The sequence below is a fragment of the Podarcis pityusensis genome (genome assembly GCF_964106645.2).
Source record: "Podarcis pityusensis genome assembly, chromosome: 17".
In the NCBI taxonomy this organism is placed as follows: Eukaryota; Metazoa; Chordata; class Lepidosauria; order Squamata; family Lacertidae; genus Podarcis; species Podarcis pityusensis.
The window spans coordinates 31,991,042-32,008,666 of NC_138042.1; the positions used below are offsets into that span (position 1 = coordinate 31,991,042).

At 45.3% G+C, this 17,625-nt stretch overlaps 1 protein-coding gene across 1 annotated transcript; it reads left to right on the forward strand.

Moving 5' to 3' along the window:
* The first annotated feature begins 3,129 nt into the window (after window positions 1-3,129).
* On the forward strand, window positions 3,130-10,678 carry TMEM271 (transmembrane protein 271). Its single transcript, XM_080986931.1, has 2 exons — window positions 3,130-4,673; window positions 5,557-10,678. The coding sequence occupies exon 2, from the start codon at window positions 6,404-6,406 to the stop codon at window positions 7,520-7,522; it is 1,119 nt and encodes a 372-aa protein (XP_080843057.1). The 5' UTR covers window positions 3,130-4,673; window positions 5,557-6,403; the 3' UTR covers window positions 7,523-10,678.
* The last annotated feature ends 6,947 nt before the right edge of the window (window positions 10,679-17,625 follow it).

Sequence of the window (17,625 nt, forward strand, 5' to 3'; positions counted from 1 at the left end):
ATAAAAATATTTCGGCAACCCTCACACACATGCACATAAAGAAACGACAACCCAGTGAGGACTGAGCATGTTCAGTGGCCATGGAATGCCAGAATGGAACAGAGAATCCTGGAACATGTTATGGCTGGAAGACTCAAAAGAAGCCACACTGCAACATTTTGTTGCAGCCAGGTTACATTTGTAAATTTCCAGATACAGCAGACAAAAGAGGGAGATTCATCAGCTTCATGACCTGCTTCTAGAGGCATTTGGTTGGCTATTGCTAAACAGACAATGCTGGTGCTGCAGTTATATCTTACATACCATATTGGCACTAGCTCAAATACAGATGATCATTTCCCAAGTGGCAGGTGTACCTATCATGGTTCATGCACAAAATGACTTAGTAACGCCTCTTTCCCCCGGCTTCTGACACCAAAGAGGTATATTTTTAGGAGCCAACCTATTTCTGTGATTGTAAGTTGCTTTAAACTGCTTTTAACATTGCCTTTTAATAGTTGTTTTATAGATAGATAGATATAGATAGATAGATAGATAGATAGATAGATAGATAAATGAGGATAGATGTTAGATATAGATATTTATTTGTTTTTCTGTTTTATCATATCATCGATGCATAGTATGTTACAGACACACGACTGTAAATAGTAATAGTAACTTATTCCTCTGCTTTAATTGATTCTTATGAGCCTTAACTCCCCTTCCACTCTTTCTCTGGTTTCCTATCTGTTGTCTTTTTGACTGGGTTTTCTTATTCTGCTAAGTTATTTTCATTACCTTACACTGTCCCACCTTGTCACATGTACTCCTGAATATTTTTTTCCCCAGTCTGTTAAATTTATTTTCTTGTTATAATATGTTTCCATGTATTCTATATGTAACGTCCAGTCCTCTTTTAAATTATCGTCTTTATTTCTTAATCTGTTTGTCATGCTGGCCAGTTCTATATAGTCTAATATTTTAAGGTGCCATTCTTCTCTTGATGGTACTGCATCTATTCTCCACTTTCATGCTACCAGAATTCGGGCAGCTGTAGTCACATACATCCATAGAGTTGTTTGATTTTTTTGGGGGGGGGGATTTATATTGTTATTATTCCCAGAAGAAAAGCTCCTGGGTTTTTAGGAAAGGTTCCTTTAAACATTTTTCTTAAGATCATTATAAACCATCTCCCATAATTATTTCATTATTCTACAAGACCACCATGAGTGATAAAATGTGCCAAACATTTGCCTTTTAACTGTTGAAACCCATCCTGGTACCTTAAGGTGATGGTGATGGTGATGATGATGATGATCTGGTCACCTGGAGCTGCCGTGTGTAGACTCCTCTGCTACAACCAGGGACTTTTATGGGAGTAAGAAACATGAACGCATCCTGCTGCATGAGAATATATGAATTGCTGTGAGTCTACGGGTGCCAGACACCCCTAATCCCTAGTGTTAAAAGCTAATCAAGTCCGGCTAACTTCCTGTGTTCAGGTAATCGCTTGGGTGATGGGCCATTAAGAAAGCAAAGGAGAGGGGGCTCTCTGTGAGATGGCAAATGGGTGGTGCTCCTCCCCCAGCTCATAGTTAGAAGGACAAAAAACACAGTACAGTGGTGCCCTGCAAGACGAATGCCTCGCAAGACGAAAAACTCGCTAGACGAAAGAGTTTTCCGTTTTTTGAGTCGTTTCGCAAGACGAATTTCCCTATGGGCTTGCTTCGCAAGACGAAACGTCTTGCGAGTTCTTGTGAGTTTGTTTCCTTTTTCTGAAAGCCGCTAAGCCGTTAATAGCCGCTAAGCCGCTAATAGCCACTAAGCTGCTAAGCCGCTAATAGCCGTGCTTCACAAGACGAAGAGACTCACGGAACGGATTAATTTCGTCTTGCGAGGCACCACTGTATAGAGTGGAGAGTCTATGTTATGTGAGGTAGAAAGTCTCTCTCTCTTTGGCGAACACTCGTGGCCGAGTAAGATTGTCTTCCATAAACACGGTTTTAACAATGAGTCCGTAAGTGACTGTGGAGGCCAATTCTGGAACCACACGTCCTTCCACAGTGGGGACATTGGTTGATCACAGTGAGGGTTTGCCAAGCGTGCCTTCCTCTTAGCACCTAAAGCAGCAAGCTAGAAAACCAGAGAGGCAGAGCATATTTGATTTCTGTTTGAATCCAAGGCTGTGGCTACAGGAGAAAGAAGACCCTCTTGGTGTGTTAATGCTGTGAACCCCTTCATCATAGGCTCAGGCTGTCTATGTGTGTAAATAAAGTAAATATCATAAAGACATCACAGTCGCCATCATGCCTCATTCCCAAAAGGAAAAATGAACACTGGGTAATGAACACCTGGAATTTCACACCACTCAGAGACTGGGGTAGCGTATTTGGGTGGCGCATTTTAACTATTTGCTAAAGCACCAGAGAGAGTGTGAGCACAAAGTGTTTGCAGTGTGGTGGTGAGAAAGAGAGACTGCTGGCACAGTACAGAATAAGGCATCTAAATGAGGAATCTGTGAGCTGAAAGGAAACCTATATTCTCATGTTTTGAAGGAACAGTTTATTCCACACAGTAGGATGAGAAAACCCCTACAAGTATTGGTCACTTTTACATAAAAGGGCGGTGGGCGGGAAGGAGAGAGAGAGATTGCAAAGAGTGTGGTGACTATAGAGGTGGGATAGAAAATTGATACACTTCTCACTCGTTGTTAGTCGTTTAGTCATGTCCGACTCTTCGTGACCCCCTGGACCAGAGCACGCCAGGCACTCCTGTCTTCCACTGCCTCCCGCAGTTTGGTCAAACTCATGCTGGTAGTTTCAAGAACACTGTCCAACCATCTCGTCCTCTGTCGTCCCCTTCTCCTTGTGCCCTCCATCTTTCCCAACGTCAGGGTCTTTTCTAGGGAGTCTTCTCTTCTCATGAGGTGGCCAAAGTACTGGCGCCTCAGCTTCAGGATCTGTCCTTCCAGTGAGCACTCAGGGCTGATTTCCTTAAGAATGGATAGGTTTGATCTTCTTGCAGTCCATGGGATCCTCAAGAGTCTCCTCCAGCATCATAATTCAAAAGCATCAATTCTTCGGCGATCAGCCTTCTTTATGGTCCAGCTCTCGCTTCCATACATCACTACTGGGAAAACCATAGCTTTAACTATACGGAGCTTTGTTGACAAGGTGATGTCTCTGCTTTTTAAGATGCTGTCTAGGTTTGTCGTTGCTTTTCTCCAAAGAAGCAGGAGTCTTTTAATTTCGTGGCTGCTGTCACTTCTCACTTAAGGTTTACTTAAACTGACTTGCACTTAACGAAACCAAGCCTTATGAGGAACAGTTGAGAGAGTTGGGTATGTTTGTTTTTTACCCTGCCTGGATAAAAGGAGGCTGAGTGGAGAGATGATAGCCCTCTCCAAATATCTAAAGGGCTGCCACGTGGAAGATGGAGTAAGCTTATGTTTTCTCCTGCTCTGGAGGGTAGAGTCCAAACCAATGGCTTCAAGTTGCAAGAAAGGAGATTCCAACTAAACATCTGGAATAACTTTCTGGCAATAAGAGCTGTTTGACAGTGAAATGGACTCCCTCAGGAGGTGGTGGACTCTCCCTCCTTTGAGGGTTGGATGGTCATTTCATGGATGCTTTAGTTGAGATTCTTGCATTGCTGGGGGTGGGACTAGATGACCCCTGGGGTCCCTCTACAGTTCTATGATTCTATGGGTAGTATCTCCCTCTGCACCTTTAGCATAACTCTTGGTGACTGAAAACTTCAGTCTATGCTATATTTTCTTTATAGGTCTGAAAAATTTCAATTGTAATATTCAGCTGTTGAATGTGGACTTTTTTTATTAGATATTTCGACTGAACTCCAAATGTGAAATTCAGCCTCGAAGTCAGTCTGTCATCATTGTATTAGTATTTGGCAGGCTTCTAAAATGAAATCTAATAAACAGCCAGCTATTAAATACTCAACTCCGTTGCATGTGAGCTTTGAAATGCAAATCAACCTCAAATAAAATCAGCTGTTAATGCTGGGGGGGGAGAGAACCCACTGTGGAGCAGGGGCTGCATATACCGCTTCTTTAATGGGGAATATTCCTTCCTCCTGTTCTGCCTTCCATGTGAATGAGAAACTGGATTAAAGGGAGTTTAAGGTCTTCGGCATGCTGAGTAATTGCTGGTATGAAAACCGCTTGGTATCTTCTCCTTTTTTTTAATCCCAGCAAGGGAAAGGAATGTGCCGAAGAGACTGAGCTGATCTCTGCCGACTGCTAAGCAGCAGAAGCTCCTGATCAAAATCTCTGGAGAAGCGAAGGGAGGAGGGAGAAGGAAAGAGATCAAGTCCCGAAGCGCAGCAAAAGCGGATTCTACGTGGCCACCCTGTCAGGAGCGCAAAGCCTTAGGTCACCTCCCCATGTTGATTCCACAGTTCCTTTTTAATTGACAGGCGATGCTTGGAAAGCGCCCCTTCTAGTCAATTCTTGGTCCTCGCCTCCCTCTGCTTTCAAGCACACACATCTCTCCCCCTGGAGCCCGATGCTCAGGGGGGCAGCAGAGCCCAGACAGAAGCCTGTTTATAAGCTCCTCCATGGGTGTTTGCTTTCTCTTGCACACCTGTCAAAGCCCAGCTCGCTCTTGCTCCATCCATTTCTTGCCAAACACCAGCCAGCCGGAGAGCACGCAACAGCTATTAGCCATAGGGAAAGAGTAAAATCATCATCATCATCATCATTTAAGGAAGAATGAGGGATGGTAAATAAAACATCATTTGGTCACCAGCAACTCCAGGGAGATGTGCACCCCGATATTATGCATGCTTACTCCGAAGAAAGACCCCCACAGAGTTCAGGGGGGCTAGTGCCCCCCACTCCAAGAGGAAAGTGAGCCAAGAGATGCACCGCAAAGGAAGAGAGCCATTGATAGCACAACCTGAGCACCAGGGGCTAATAAGAAGATAATTTTAATAATAAATAATAAAAGTTATTATTATTATTATTATTATTATTATTATTATTATTATTATTATTATTAAACTTCACCGGCACTTTCGGCCTCCGTCCCCGATTTCCCCGACGCCTCATGCCGCTCGCCAGTTTCCGCTTCTTCCCAGTTGCTTAAATTACATCCCATCTCGCCCTTTTCTAAAACATCCTCCCCCGGCATGTTAGTTCGGTGCTAAAAATGACAGCGGCGCGTATCAAAATAACTCGCGACGACAATGCCACGAGCTCCTTCGAAGGGGCGGGAATCTTTCCTCTTCTCTCCCTCCCCCCGCCCGCCCCGCTTTACAGGTGTAGCTCTGAGGAGGCAGCGGAGATTCATCACCATGTTACTGATGAATGAAAAGGCCCCCTTCCCCACGCGCCCACCCACTTTTTTTTTATTTTCCAAAGCTAACTCCGCTCCCCGGGGCTGCGTTTCGTTGCAACCCAGCGGAAAGCCTCTCTCGCTGAGGTAACTCGGGCGCCTCCTTTCGGGCGCGAAGGACTTTGCCAGGTGCAGGAGACTTCGAAGTTCTCACCTCAGTTGGGGGTGGAAGAAGGGAGCCGGGGGGGGGGCACGGACCTACCACTTTTTGGGGAGGGGAGAGGGGGGAGAAGACGCGAAAAACGACGGCACTCGTGGTGCCCTCGAAGGAAATCTCTTCGGGCTGACCTTTCTCCAACTTTCCAGTGCGCCCCCGGCGCGCGCGCCGCTTCTGCCCACCTGCCCACCGACGCGCTCCTCCCGGTTTGGTGCGAATGGACGGCGCTACTGAGCCCTTGTGGGGGGTGGGGGGGAGAGGGAGGTGGCACGAGGTCTGCATCAGCAAAGAGGAGAAACCGAGAGAAACCTCTCTCCCCCCCCCCCATGCCATCCCAGCGCACCCCACTTGCGCCGGCCCGGCCCCTCCCCTGCCGTCGAGCGCGTGGCTGCCCCTCTCCGAGCGGGAACTTGCTGCCATCAATAATTCATTGGCTCCCAGCAGCGGCGGCGGCGGCGGCGGAGCGCGGGAGACGGCGGCAGCAGCAACAGCAGCCGCCGCTTGGATAAGAGAGAGGGAGGCAGCGGGGCGGGGAGGGAGAAGCGTGCGCGCGAGCCGTGCTTGCCGGCTGCCTGCAGAGAGGCGAAGGCGGCGGCAAGCAGCAGCAGTAGCGGCGGCCGCTGTGGCGGTAGCAGCGAGAGCCCGAGCAACGGCGGCGGCGTCGTCGTCGGAGCATTTGGACAGCTCCCTTCTTGGCGCCGCCAGCAGCAGCAGCAGCAGCAGCATTATGTCCCCGCAGCGCGCGGCGGCCGCCTCCCCGGCAAAGGCCGCCGGCGCCGAGGAGGACACGGGAGGATGAGGACAGGAGGGAGGCGAAGGAGGAGGAGGCGCAGGCGGTGGGAGGCGGACGAGGCGAGGCAGCGCGGAGGAGGAGGAGGAGGAGGAGGCGCAGGCGGCGGAGGAGACGCGGAGGATGAAGTGGAGTGTCCGGGGAGCCTGCGCCGCGCTCTCCAGCTGCCTCCTGCTCGCCTGCGCGCTGAGCGCCGCCGCCGTGGGCCTCAAGTGCTTCTCGCTGGGCTCCGAACTCAAGGGGGAGCCCTTCCGCCTCGGCAGCGCCGCCGGAGCCTTCTACTCGGGGCTGCTGCTGGCCACCGGCCTCTCGCTGCTGGGCTCCGCGCTCTTCTGCTGCCGCCAGCCCGACGACCACGCCGGACACAGCGGCGGCGCCGCCGAGGGCGCGGGCGCAGCGCCCCCTCGAGGCCACGCGGGCAGCGAGGTGGTGGCCGTGCCGGTGAGCGGGGATTCCCAAGCGCCGCCTCAGGCGCCGCCCAAGGCGCCCGCCAACGGGCGCCAAAACTTCCTGCTGCTGGGGGCGCTGGTCTTCATGCTGGGCGTGCTGAGCGCCTTCGCCGGCGCCGTCATCGACGGCGACACGGTGTCGCTGGTGGAGAAGAAGTACTCGCACTACTGCCTCCTGCAGGCCGGAGTTGGAGGAGCAGCGCCCGCCCGGGCCAGGCCTGCGGGCAGCAGCCCCGAGGGCTCGGCGGCGGCGCTGCGCTGCCAGAAGCTGCGGGACTACCAGCGGGGCTTGGTCATCTCCACCATCTTCAACGCCCTCGAGTGCCTGCTGGGGCTGCTCAACCTGCTGCTGGTCAAGAACTACAAGGCGGCCCAGCAACGGGGGCTGCGGCGACGGCGGCGCCGACGGCACGACCACCACGTGGCGGGCGGGCGGCGGAGAAGGCGCCGGGGTCCCGGGGGCGGGGGCGGTGGTGGTGGCACCGGCGTTGGACGGCGTCCGCAGCGCCCCAGCCAAGGCTCCATCTTCTCCAGCGAAGACCCCGATGTGTCCCCCGGGGGCGATTGCGCCTTCCAGGCCGTGTCGTACATCAACGTCGGGGTCTTCCACGTGTTCGACGAGGCGGGCGTGGAGGTGCACTGCGGAGGCCACCCTTCCGTCGAGCTGCCGGGCTACTCGCCCATGGACCCCGACCTCCAGGTGTCCTACCCGTATTGCTACCCGTTGCCCAACGAGCAGCCCCCGGCCTACGAGGAAATCTATCCCAGGGAGCCCTGTGCCAACCGCATCTAGGCACCACCGGACAGCGCCCTTTGGACAATCGGCCTGCTGGACCGAAAGGGGCAGCAGGAGGCGAATTGGGGCAGAGCACGAACACTTTATTGGCAGGACCAGTAGTAGCACAAGGTGAGGCCAAAGCCACAGGTGGTAGTAGTGCGGACTCCTCCGAGAACCCTCCGTCTAAAGAGGCAGGTGCCCGTAAGATACCTAGCATGAGACAAGGCTGGTGCACGCTCTTGGGGCGGATCTGGTGGCAAGTTGAAACATTGGTCCAGACCACTTTGGCTTCGTTTTTCTGAAGACCAGGCACACTTTCTCTTCATCGCCTCTTTGATGGAGAAGTCTTGAACAGAGTTTCAGAAAGTTGCCAGTGTTTTGCAACCTGTTGGAGGTTTCTCCAATATGTCCTTGTCGAGATTTCTCTTTTCCTGCTCCTTTTGGTTCTATCACTAAAATCTATAGCTACATACTAGAGGTTTTAGCAAAGTGCATTTTTCTCTTGGGTTTCTTAAAGATGGCTGGGCCTACTTGGGGATGATGCTTTTAGTACCTTTTAATTTTACCCCCTTTTTCCCTAGTCTGGTGGAATCTTTTCATCCATCTCTTCGATATTGATTGAATGGCGAACATTTCAGGGTTGGTTTACACAGTCATATTTGGCTCAGATTTTTTTGGCTTTGTTTTAATGAATCAGCCTGGCTTACCCACACACCTGCCCCCCCCCCCTCAAATGAATCTTCATGATAGCCTCAGCTTTAAGATTTACAAAATTGTGTCGTTAGAAAGCCAGCCAGAACAAGAAAAACACACACAAAATGTAAGGATGAATCTTTCCCTCTCAAGCAAATATATTTCTAACCATGAAGAGAGACCGAGAGCAGTTTCGATCCAAGCCTCTTATGTTTACAGTATTCCTGGGAGATTTTATGTTTTAAGTTTAAAATTCAGTGAGAGTTAAAACCATTGTTGGTCTTGTAAGATGCACATGATAAACCTGCACTTTCAAGGGGGGGGGGGGAGAGAATCAACAGCAACATTTTTGTACACTAATGTGCCTGCTTTTTGTTGATAATTTCTTACTGTAAAAGCTTTCAAAAAGTCTATAGTGAAAATGTTTGGTAAAGTCATTGCAACGTAGAATTAACAAATCAGTTCCTTTACTACAATAGAAATGCTATATTGAATAGAAGGAAAGTCCAAATCGTCTCATACATTCCTTTTTGTAAACAGGTTCTGTGTTTTTAATGCAAAGCAGGGCTTATATTTATTTTTTATTTTGTTTTAAAACAGTCTAATCCTATTTTGTACACATGCAGCCAGTTATTCTTGTAAGTAGTTTCATTTTAGTGTTACCGATTAATTAATCTGAGAAGCTTGAATAATAAGTTTTTATTTAAATATAAATACATAATATATACATATATCTATATATGCTTTAAGCAGCCTTAACTGATGGTCACAATTTTCAGCAGAGTTACCCAAACTCCTTTGAAGTATGGTTTATAAAAAAAACACACATATTTGACAGAATTCAACAGGTGAGCATTGAAAATAATAATACTGCATTAAAAAGGTTCCGATTATAGTGACTAAACTCTTGTCTAGATATTTTAATAGTTTCACCAAAAATGCTCTTTTGGAGGCAAAGCCACGAGTGACACAGGAGACCCGTGATCGACTCTCATGACATTCATTTTGCTTTTAAACAGGTGCAAGGGGCTCCAGCCTTGTTTTGAATAGCAATGCTGGAAGAGGAAAGCATTTAATGTTTTCATCTTTATCATTTCTCTGATCTAAATGCCCAACCCCTAGAGATGGCTTACGTAGCCCTTCTAGAATACTGGAATTTCCCTCTGTGAGGCTAAAAGCATATTCCAGGGCAATTTAAATTGGGAAACTGGCGAGAGGGGAAACACACACACACACACACACACACCCCACCAGCATCGCTGCACTTATCAAATTCAGAGCCAATTGCACCTGTTTTAAAATGAAAGAAAGGTGCATTGTGAGATCTGGTCACAAATCTCAGGCATCGTGGGTGGTTTAGCCCTCAGCCTGCTAGAGAATGTCAATGAATCAGGTAGCACAGGGAAGGCAATTAATTTATTTTATTTTTTGGAACACTGGCATAAAAAGGAAGGCTTAATTTAGAGCTGTTCAAAGGGATGAAAGAGAGAGACTTCAGCTCATATCGTTCACCTATTATTCTTGCTACTATGTATTAAGACAGAATTCCATTTAAAATTCCACCCCTTCGTTAAGCTCCTTGTAGCAGGGACCTGTCTGCTGCTTAATATTACTTTGTAAAGTGCCGTGTACACTGATGGCACTATATAAATATTAATAATAATTCATTTTAGGAGACTGCTGTGGAATGTGAGCGTTATCAACAGAAACAGTGTTAAAGGAAAACAGTTTTTGTCCTATTTTTGCGATGTACAGAAGATTATTTTTTGATTAAGGATCTGAACAAAGTCAAAATCTGCAGCCTTAGATTAAAAGTCCAACAGTGGTAAAAGCCTCTCTGCACTACTTTGTTATCTGAAGTTGTTTCGACTTGCACACTTTGTATAATCTAAAATGCAAAAAAATAATAATGCCTTAGAACATTTAAAACTATATACCTTTAAAAACTAAGCAAAACCTGCACCCTAGGTAACTGGATCAAAGCAACTAATCCGGTTCACAAGGTAGCTTCACATTTTTTCAAAGGTTAGAGCCACTGTTATTATTATAAATTATGTAAAAGATTCTCCTTTGCTGAGAGCAAACACAATGATTATCTAGTGCATAAGACCTAGTTTGAAGTACTGCACTTCCTTCTTTCGTCATTTCTTTACTCTCTAGACTAGTATAGATTCTATCTCGGTGGATCCTTTTTGGGCCCAGTCCACAAGAAACATCTCCAACACATTTTATTTTATTTTAATGAATAGGCGTTGTAGAACAGCATGGCTGTACCATTGTACTCCTCCCATCTTCTTCACAGGGATATTTGGAAGACAAGTTCCTAGCAAATCGTGTCCCCTTAACTACAGTGCAGTCAGGCCGCATTTTGGATGTATATACGGCCAGGAATTTTGTAAGATAAACTGGTGCCTAAATTAAGTTTTGAAATCCCTATTGAAGTATCTAAATAAAAACAACCAAATTTCTTTTTTAAAAGCTCGCATTGCATACTTCTTCCTACATTAAAGGGTGTGGTCAATGCGCTATTCTTATTGGCATCTTTCAGTGGAACGAGAACAGGTCCAGACAAATAGCTAATCGTGGTTAAAACTGTTCCTGGGCTAGGCAGACCATAAGTACAGGGCTTTTTTTTTCCAGCCAGAACTGACCAGAACTCAGTTCTGGCCCCTCTTAAGTGGGCGCCATTGCCATTATAAGAGAACAAGGGAGGTGTTCAGGGTGACTTCCAGCACCTCTTTTCTACAAAAATAGCACTGCTCATGTGTGTGTGTGTTTGTGTGTGTGTTAAAAGCCCATTAGGATGAAAATGGCTCCTAGTCTAGCCATTTCTGCAGGCATGCTAACATTCTATTACTTTCCAATTTTTTATTTTATTATGGAGTGTTCAAATGTGTGATCCCATAACTGAAACCTGTAGTAGTGCAGTCCAGAAACAGTTTGGTTTGTGATGAGCAGTTTAGACCATGAGAATGCTATAAATAATGACAGATTTCCTACATGGACAGCATTTATATTGGGGGCGAGCATGCAGACTGTTTGGTCCCAATCTACTTGCGCTTTACATGTTCTTTCCTACATGGAAATGCAATACACTCCAAGAAAGCTGTCTTATTTAAGCTGGCCCTGTAGTCCTATATGGTTCAGTTAGCCTGATTTCAGCATGAATGCAGTTATAGTGGCTTCCATAAGTTTTGGAACTGGCTTCTAAACAGGAGCCCTCAAACCATCTCACTGAGCCAGAGCATAAGCTGATTGAGATGCTCTGTCTGGAATCCTTTATAAAAGAAAGAAAACGAGAGAGGCCTCATTATCTCAAGCTGTGCATGAGAAGGTAAGCACGTATCTGGTCTTTGCTACTTCAGAATGTAGATGCTGGCTCACATGGCTAATTGTGGCTGCAAAGCATCTACCTACATGCTAATCAGGGTTTTCTCGCTAACCAGTTTTTATGTGCTGGGGTTTTGTTTGTTTGTGAGTAGGAGAATTTAGTCATATATTCCAGCATTAGCAAGCTGAAGTGGTGCAGTCTGGGCAGGGATTTTAGCATCTTGTGTGAGAGCTAGGTCTAAACCTCAAAGCAAAATCCATAGACATAATGAACCCTAAGGACCCATCAGGCTAATTTTTGCAAACTGCAACCTAAATCATTGCAGTTTACAGATCTATATCTTGGAGCTGTTGCACTGTATTCAGCATGATGGATCACAAGTTATACAGGCTTGTTTTTGTAGGGTTTTTTAAAAAAATAATAATCTTTGTTTGGGAAAATCGTAGGCAGCATGCTTCCAGCTTTAAGAGGGCTCACCGTAAACAAAGTTGGAGAAACTCTACACTAGAATGTATCATAAAGTCCCACCCTATCATTTGGGACTTCATGACTTCACAGAGCGCTTTTATTTTATTTAGAATCACACCACCCACAGAGTAAAAAAAATTAACAAACCAAAGGCGTAATCCTCTATTGTGAAATCCATTGTTGATCTGAAGGGGATCTGCAGTCTTCAATAGTACTGTGCTCTTGAACAACTCCCATTCATTTTAATGGGAGTCCCATGAGATAATTCCCTGGTTGACTGTGCTAGCTCTATGCTTCTGAGTTTAAAACCAGGGCAGAGAAGGCTTCCAGTTATGTGAATACACTGTACATGCTATCAGTCTCCCTACCCTGCCTTTAAAATAACAAAATGCATCCAGTGTTAGTTCTGCTCAGAGTAGACCCATAGAAAGTAGTGACTATGACTATGTTGCATTCAGTTCAAATGGGTCTACTCCAAGTTACTTGGATATAGCCCAGCATATATACATAAATTTCCCTCCCCAAGCCAAAAGAACAGATGTAATCGAAAGCGTCACAGACCTATATGTCTTGTGTGTGCATGGAAATTTGCCATTATGGGTAAAGGGCATTGTCCTATTTACAGAAGTAAGCCAGGAAGCCTCTGTGCTGAATTGCATCTTTTTGTGGGAATAGTACAGTGGGCGCAATTCAGCAAACATCAGTCACAACCAAACCCTATTGAAAGGGATGTGATGGGACTTTTCTCATGTCTAACTTGAGTTCCATTTTGAATCAGATTGACTCATACCTCAGTTTGGCTGGGCTGTTGTGGCCATTAAGAAAACCAAAACGTATATTCATGTTAAGTAACCTCAAATTTGCAGAGTTAAACATTTTTAACAACTGTTTATTCAGGTTTAATTTAAAATATTTTGAGGTCCTTGTTGGCATGTGTGTGTGTGTGTGTGTGTGAGAGAGAGAGAGAGAGAGAGAGAGAGAGAGAGAGAGAGAGAGTGTTCATCCAAAGTTATGCATTTACTGTCGTATTCATTGTGAAGGGGTTAAAACTAGTGATTGTAGTTAAGTTAATAATAAAATAATAATAATAATAATATTAATAATAATAATAATAATAATAATAATAATCTGCCTATCTGACTTGGTTGCCCCAGCCAATCTTGGCGGCTTCCAACGATTTATAAAACCACAGTAAAACATCAAACATTAAAAACTTCCCAATACAGAGCTGCCTTCAGATGTCTTCTAAAAATCAGTTGTTTATCTCCTTGACATTTGATAACGAGAAGGCCCTCTCTGCCTGGTTCCATATAACCTCACTTCTCGCAATGAGGGAACTGCCAGAAGGCCCTCAGAGCTGGATCTCAGTGTCTGGGCTGAACAATGGGGGGTGGATACACTCCTTCAGGTATACAGGGCAAAAGAAGTTTAGGGCTTTAAAGGTCAGCACCAGCACTTTGAATTGTGTTTGGAAACGTTTCCATTGAATTCATTGGGATTAAATGTCCTTCTCTTTAGATGGAACAGATGCCTGGTATTGAAAGGACTGCTTATGCTAGATTGAACCACGTGGTCCAACACTCTTTTCCCAACAGAGCCAAGCAAGTATTTCTGGGAAGCTTCCAAACAGAGCAAGATGGCAATATTACACACACACACACACACACACACACACACACACCCCACCTCCAATGTCTCTGCTACATTAAGCACATTATAGTGGAACACCAAACATGAACATTTCTGTGGTAAGCATCTTTCAGTGCAGAAAAAGGCACCACACCTCACAATCCAGCTGAAAGCTCAACACTTTTAAGTCCCATTGATTTGCACATGGAAGTTAAGCACATGCATATATCGCTCATGGTTGGGACTTAAAAAAAAAAGTTTGCACCTATCCTTTAAATAGGGAAATAAAGCAGGTTTTCTGATCAACTGTACTGTGAAAAACTTAGGCACAAACTTAAATTTTTAAAAATGGCCATATATAAGCAAAGGGAGTTTAATTTTATTTGTATAGATGCTTTAGGTGGCTGTTTTGGAGTTTGAAATTGTCTTAAAACTCCAGTTGTTCCAAAGATCAGTGCTCAGGGGTGGGGAATGGGAAGTCACAAGAGCTGTGTGTTACACTCAAGTATTAAACTTGTTAAATTAAAGTTTAACTTAAATTCTTTTTTTTTTTTTTTTTTAAGAAATCATTGGATCCAGGACTTTCACCCATCTCCCTTACGCTTGAGGCATTACACATAACTGAAGGAGCTTGTTTTAATGACAGGAGAAAAGTGAAGGAAAAATAGTCCAGTCCTGCCAAAATCATTGGGAACATGCCAGCCAGTTTATTGGGGGAAAGCGAGAGAGTTGAATAGCATCTATATGCAATCATTAATGGGAAAATGTATGAGTTCCAGTTCAGCAAGGGAGATTGCCGTTGTTGCTGATGTACATCTGAGTGCCATTGATTTAATGAATGCATCTGTTGGGAGGCTCATGCATGGCCATCTGGGACTATTAATTGCATTCATCAGTATGAGGCCACTGGTTTTTCTAGTATAACCAACATGATTCCAAAAAATAAAGAAACACAAATAATTGTGGCACCTTAAAGCGTAGCAAGCTTATTGCAAAGTGAGTTTATTTCATAGACTTCCTCAAATGCAAGAAGTGCATTGCAGACATATGTTGCAGTGAATGGCCACACTGGTGTTGAAAAAAGAAAAAAAAGTTTGTGGTCCACTAAGACTAAGCACACATACAATTTTAGAAATAAAAAAAATCAGGCAGGCAAATTAGATGAATGAACCTTTTTTTATTATTATTTCATCTTAAGGCACACAAATGTTCCAGGTGATGAATGTTTGTGGGGTAGTAGGTGTATTTAATAATTTCTCAATGAGAAATTTATGACTACAAAGAAAGAAGATTGCAAAGTATCACTAAGGCTTCAGTTAGTCATTTCTGGCAGCTTTTGAAAATCACCACTATTCATTAAGCAATAATGTTAGAGGGTATGTGAAAAAGCTTGCTGTGATTAGACTGAAAACAGGATAGGATGATGTCCTTCTGGCGTGCATGAAGTAGAGAGGGAATGAAATATTCCTATAAGATGGGGGCAAACACCCAAAAAACCTCAAGCCTAAGCATGTCTGTGTGGAAGTAAATCCTATGGATGTTAATGGATCCTTGCTCCAAATCAATGTGCTAAGGACTGCAGTTTGGGGCTGCAATCCTATACACACTGATCTGAGAGTAAGCCCAACAGAAAACAAGGGGACTTCTGAGCAGGCATCCATAGGATTGTACTGTTAATGTTATTGTCTAGGACTGATTCACACAACCATGTTTTCTTATGGCATCAGTATAGTAGCATGGAACTCTTCTGATGATAAAAAAAGCTACCTGGAATCTCCATGCCTTCGCCAGTTGTGTGAACACACCTTTAAAAACCTGTGAAGATATTGAGCCTTCGTAGTTTTTAGACAGCTTGGTGAGATTTTTAAGTCTACCATATTAAAGGCTTCACTAACCACATAATCTAACTCTAATTATTAGGGCTTTCGTGTAATTAAGAGAAATCTTGGCTGATATAATTGTATGAGTTTTACTCACAGTGGCATACATTTGCATATGTAGAGAATAAGAATTCTAAAGAAGAAAAGTACTTCCTTTAGTTAGATTACACGTGTGTGTGAACTGCACAGAGGATCTGAGTGTCTCCAGACTGTCACATATTTAAGCACATACCACAAGTTTAGAGCTGCACAATTAAAGTTGACTAAAGCACTTTGTTGCCCTAGTGCAACTACACCACTTTTAAAAAGAATTAGGCCTTTTTGTAGTTTGGAAAGTGAAGGGGAAACGTATTTTGAAGTGTGGGAGGGACAAATGATTAACGGGAAGATGTATAAACAGCCCACAGGCAAATTGGGATGACTCCAGGACAAATGCTCATTAGTCATATAAAGGGTAAAGGTAAAAGGCCCCCTGACCGTTAGGTCCAGCCGCGGACGACTCTGGGGTTGCGGCCTCATCTCGCTTTTCTGGCCGAGGGAGCCGGCGTACAGCTTCCAGGTCACGTGGCCAGCATGACTAAGCCGCTTCTGGCAAACCAGAGCAGCGCACGGAAGCACCGTTTACCTTCCCGCCAGAGTGGTACTTGTTTATCTACTTGCACTGTGTGCTTTTGAACTGCTAGGTTGGCAGGAGCAGGGACCGAGCAACGGGAGCTCACCCCATCGTAGGGATTCGAACCGCCAACCTTCTGATCGGCAAGCCCTAGGCTCTGTGGTTTAACCCACAGCGCCACCCGCATCCCTGTCATTAGTCATATATCTCCCCCATAAAGAAATGGAAACAAATGCTCAATAAAGATTGGATATAATTGTCACTTCTGCTGAAGCTTTGTGCAAGCAAATGGGGAAGAGCCCAGGGGCAAGCTAGATGTGAATACCATTCATACAATTAGCAATTGCCTGAATGGCATTTTGAAAGTTAACTGCAGGTATTTAGGGGCCTGATACAATATGGGACCCTGACATGGGGTAGGGGACTTTGCCACTTTTGCCACCACTACCCCTCCCAGGAGTCCCAGCCTGGAATAGTGCCTTTCTCCCATTGCAAACCAACAGGTGCAAGGGGCTGGGTGGATTGGGACTGCAGTGGGGGGGGGGGAGTGTTTAAAACTTCCTGTCCCTACAGGCCATGGTCCTGTTCAGCCCCCATCCCTGACACCTGTAATATACTTTGAAAAAGCCATTTGCACAATTGCTAATTGTATAACTTGTTCCATATCTAGTTTTGCCCTTAGTATAGTCAGTCTTTGAGTGTGTATGGGGTCAGTGGGGGAAGAGGGAAACAGAGAATGAATGAATGTGAATATGACTCCTTTAACATGGTGCCATCTTCTAATTGGGAGTAACTGCTGACAGGCAGTGAAAAGATCCAATCAAAATTAGACAGCATGGAGTGGTGCTAATAAATACATTAAAAAGCCAATATTTTAGGAACAATAAAAGATTTTAAAGCATAGCATTATCCTACAAAAACACTTAATTGTTCAGTGAAAAACCACATCTTCCCAAGGCTGTTTTTCCTTTCGTAAAAAACCTCATCAGGGCATTGTTGTATATAAAGGTAAAGGGACCCCTGACCATTAGGTCCAGTCGTGACCGACTCTGGGATTGCAGTGCTCATCTCGCTTTATTGGCCGAGGGAGCCGGCGTACAGTTTCTGGGTCATGTGGCCAGCAGGACTAAGCCACTTCTGGCGAACCAGAGCAGCGCACGAAAACGCCGTTTACCTTCCCGCCGGAGCGGTACTTATTTATCTACTTGCACTTTGACATGCTTTTGAACTGCTAGGTTGGGCAGGAGCAGGGACCGAGGAACGGGAGCTCACCCCATCGCGGGGATTCGAACCGCCAACCTTCTGATCAGCAAGTCCTAGGCTCTGTGGTTTAACCCACAGCGCCACCCGTGTCCCAACATTGTTGTATATATCTGCATATAATGTGTAGTTCGGCTTCTGGAGCTAGATTTCTTAAAGCAAATAGCTAAAGAGGCAGCCAACAATACTACCTATATTAATCTTTACCTAGTTTTTAAGACTGGCAAACCTCCATAATCTTTTG

Excerpts from the sequence above, each read along its gene's own strand:
- TMEM271 (XM_080986931.1), top strand. The coding sequence starts at position 6,404 with ATGAAGTGGAGTGTCCGGGGAGCCTGCGCCGCGCTCTCCAGCTGCCTC.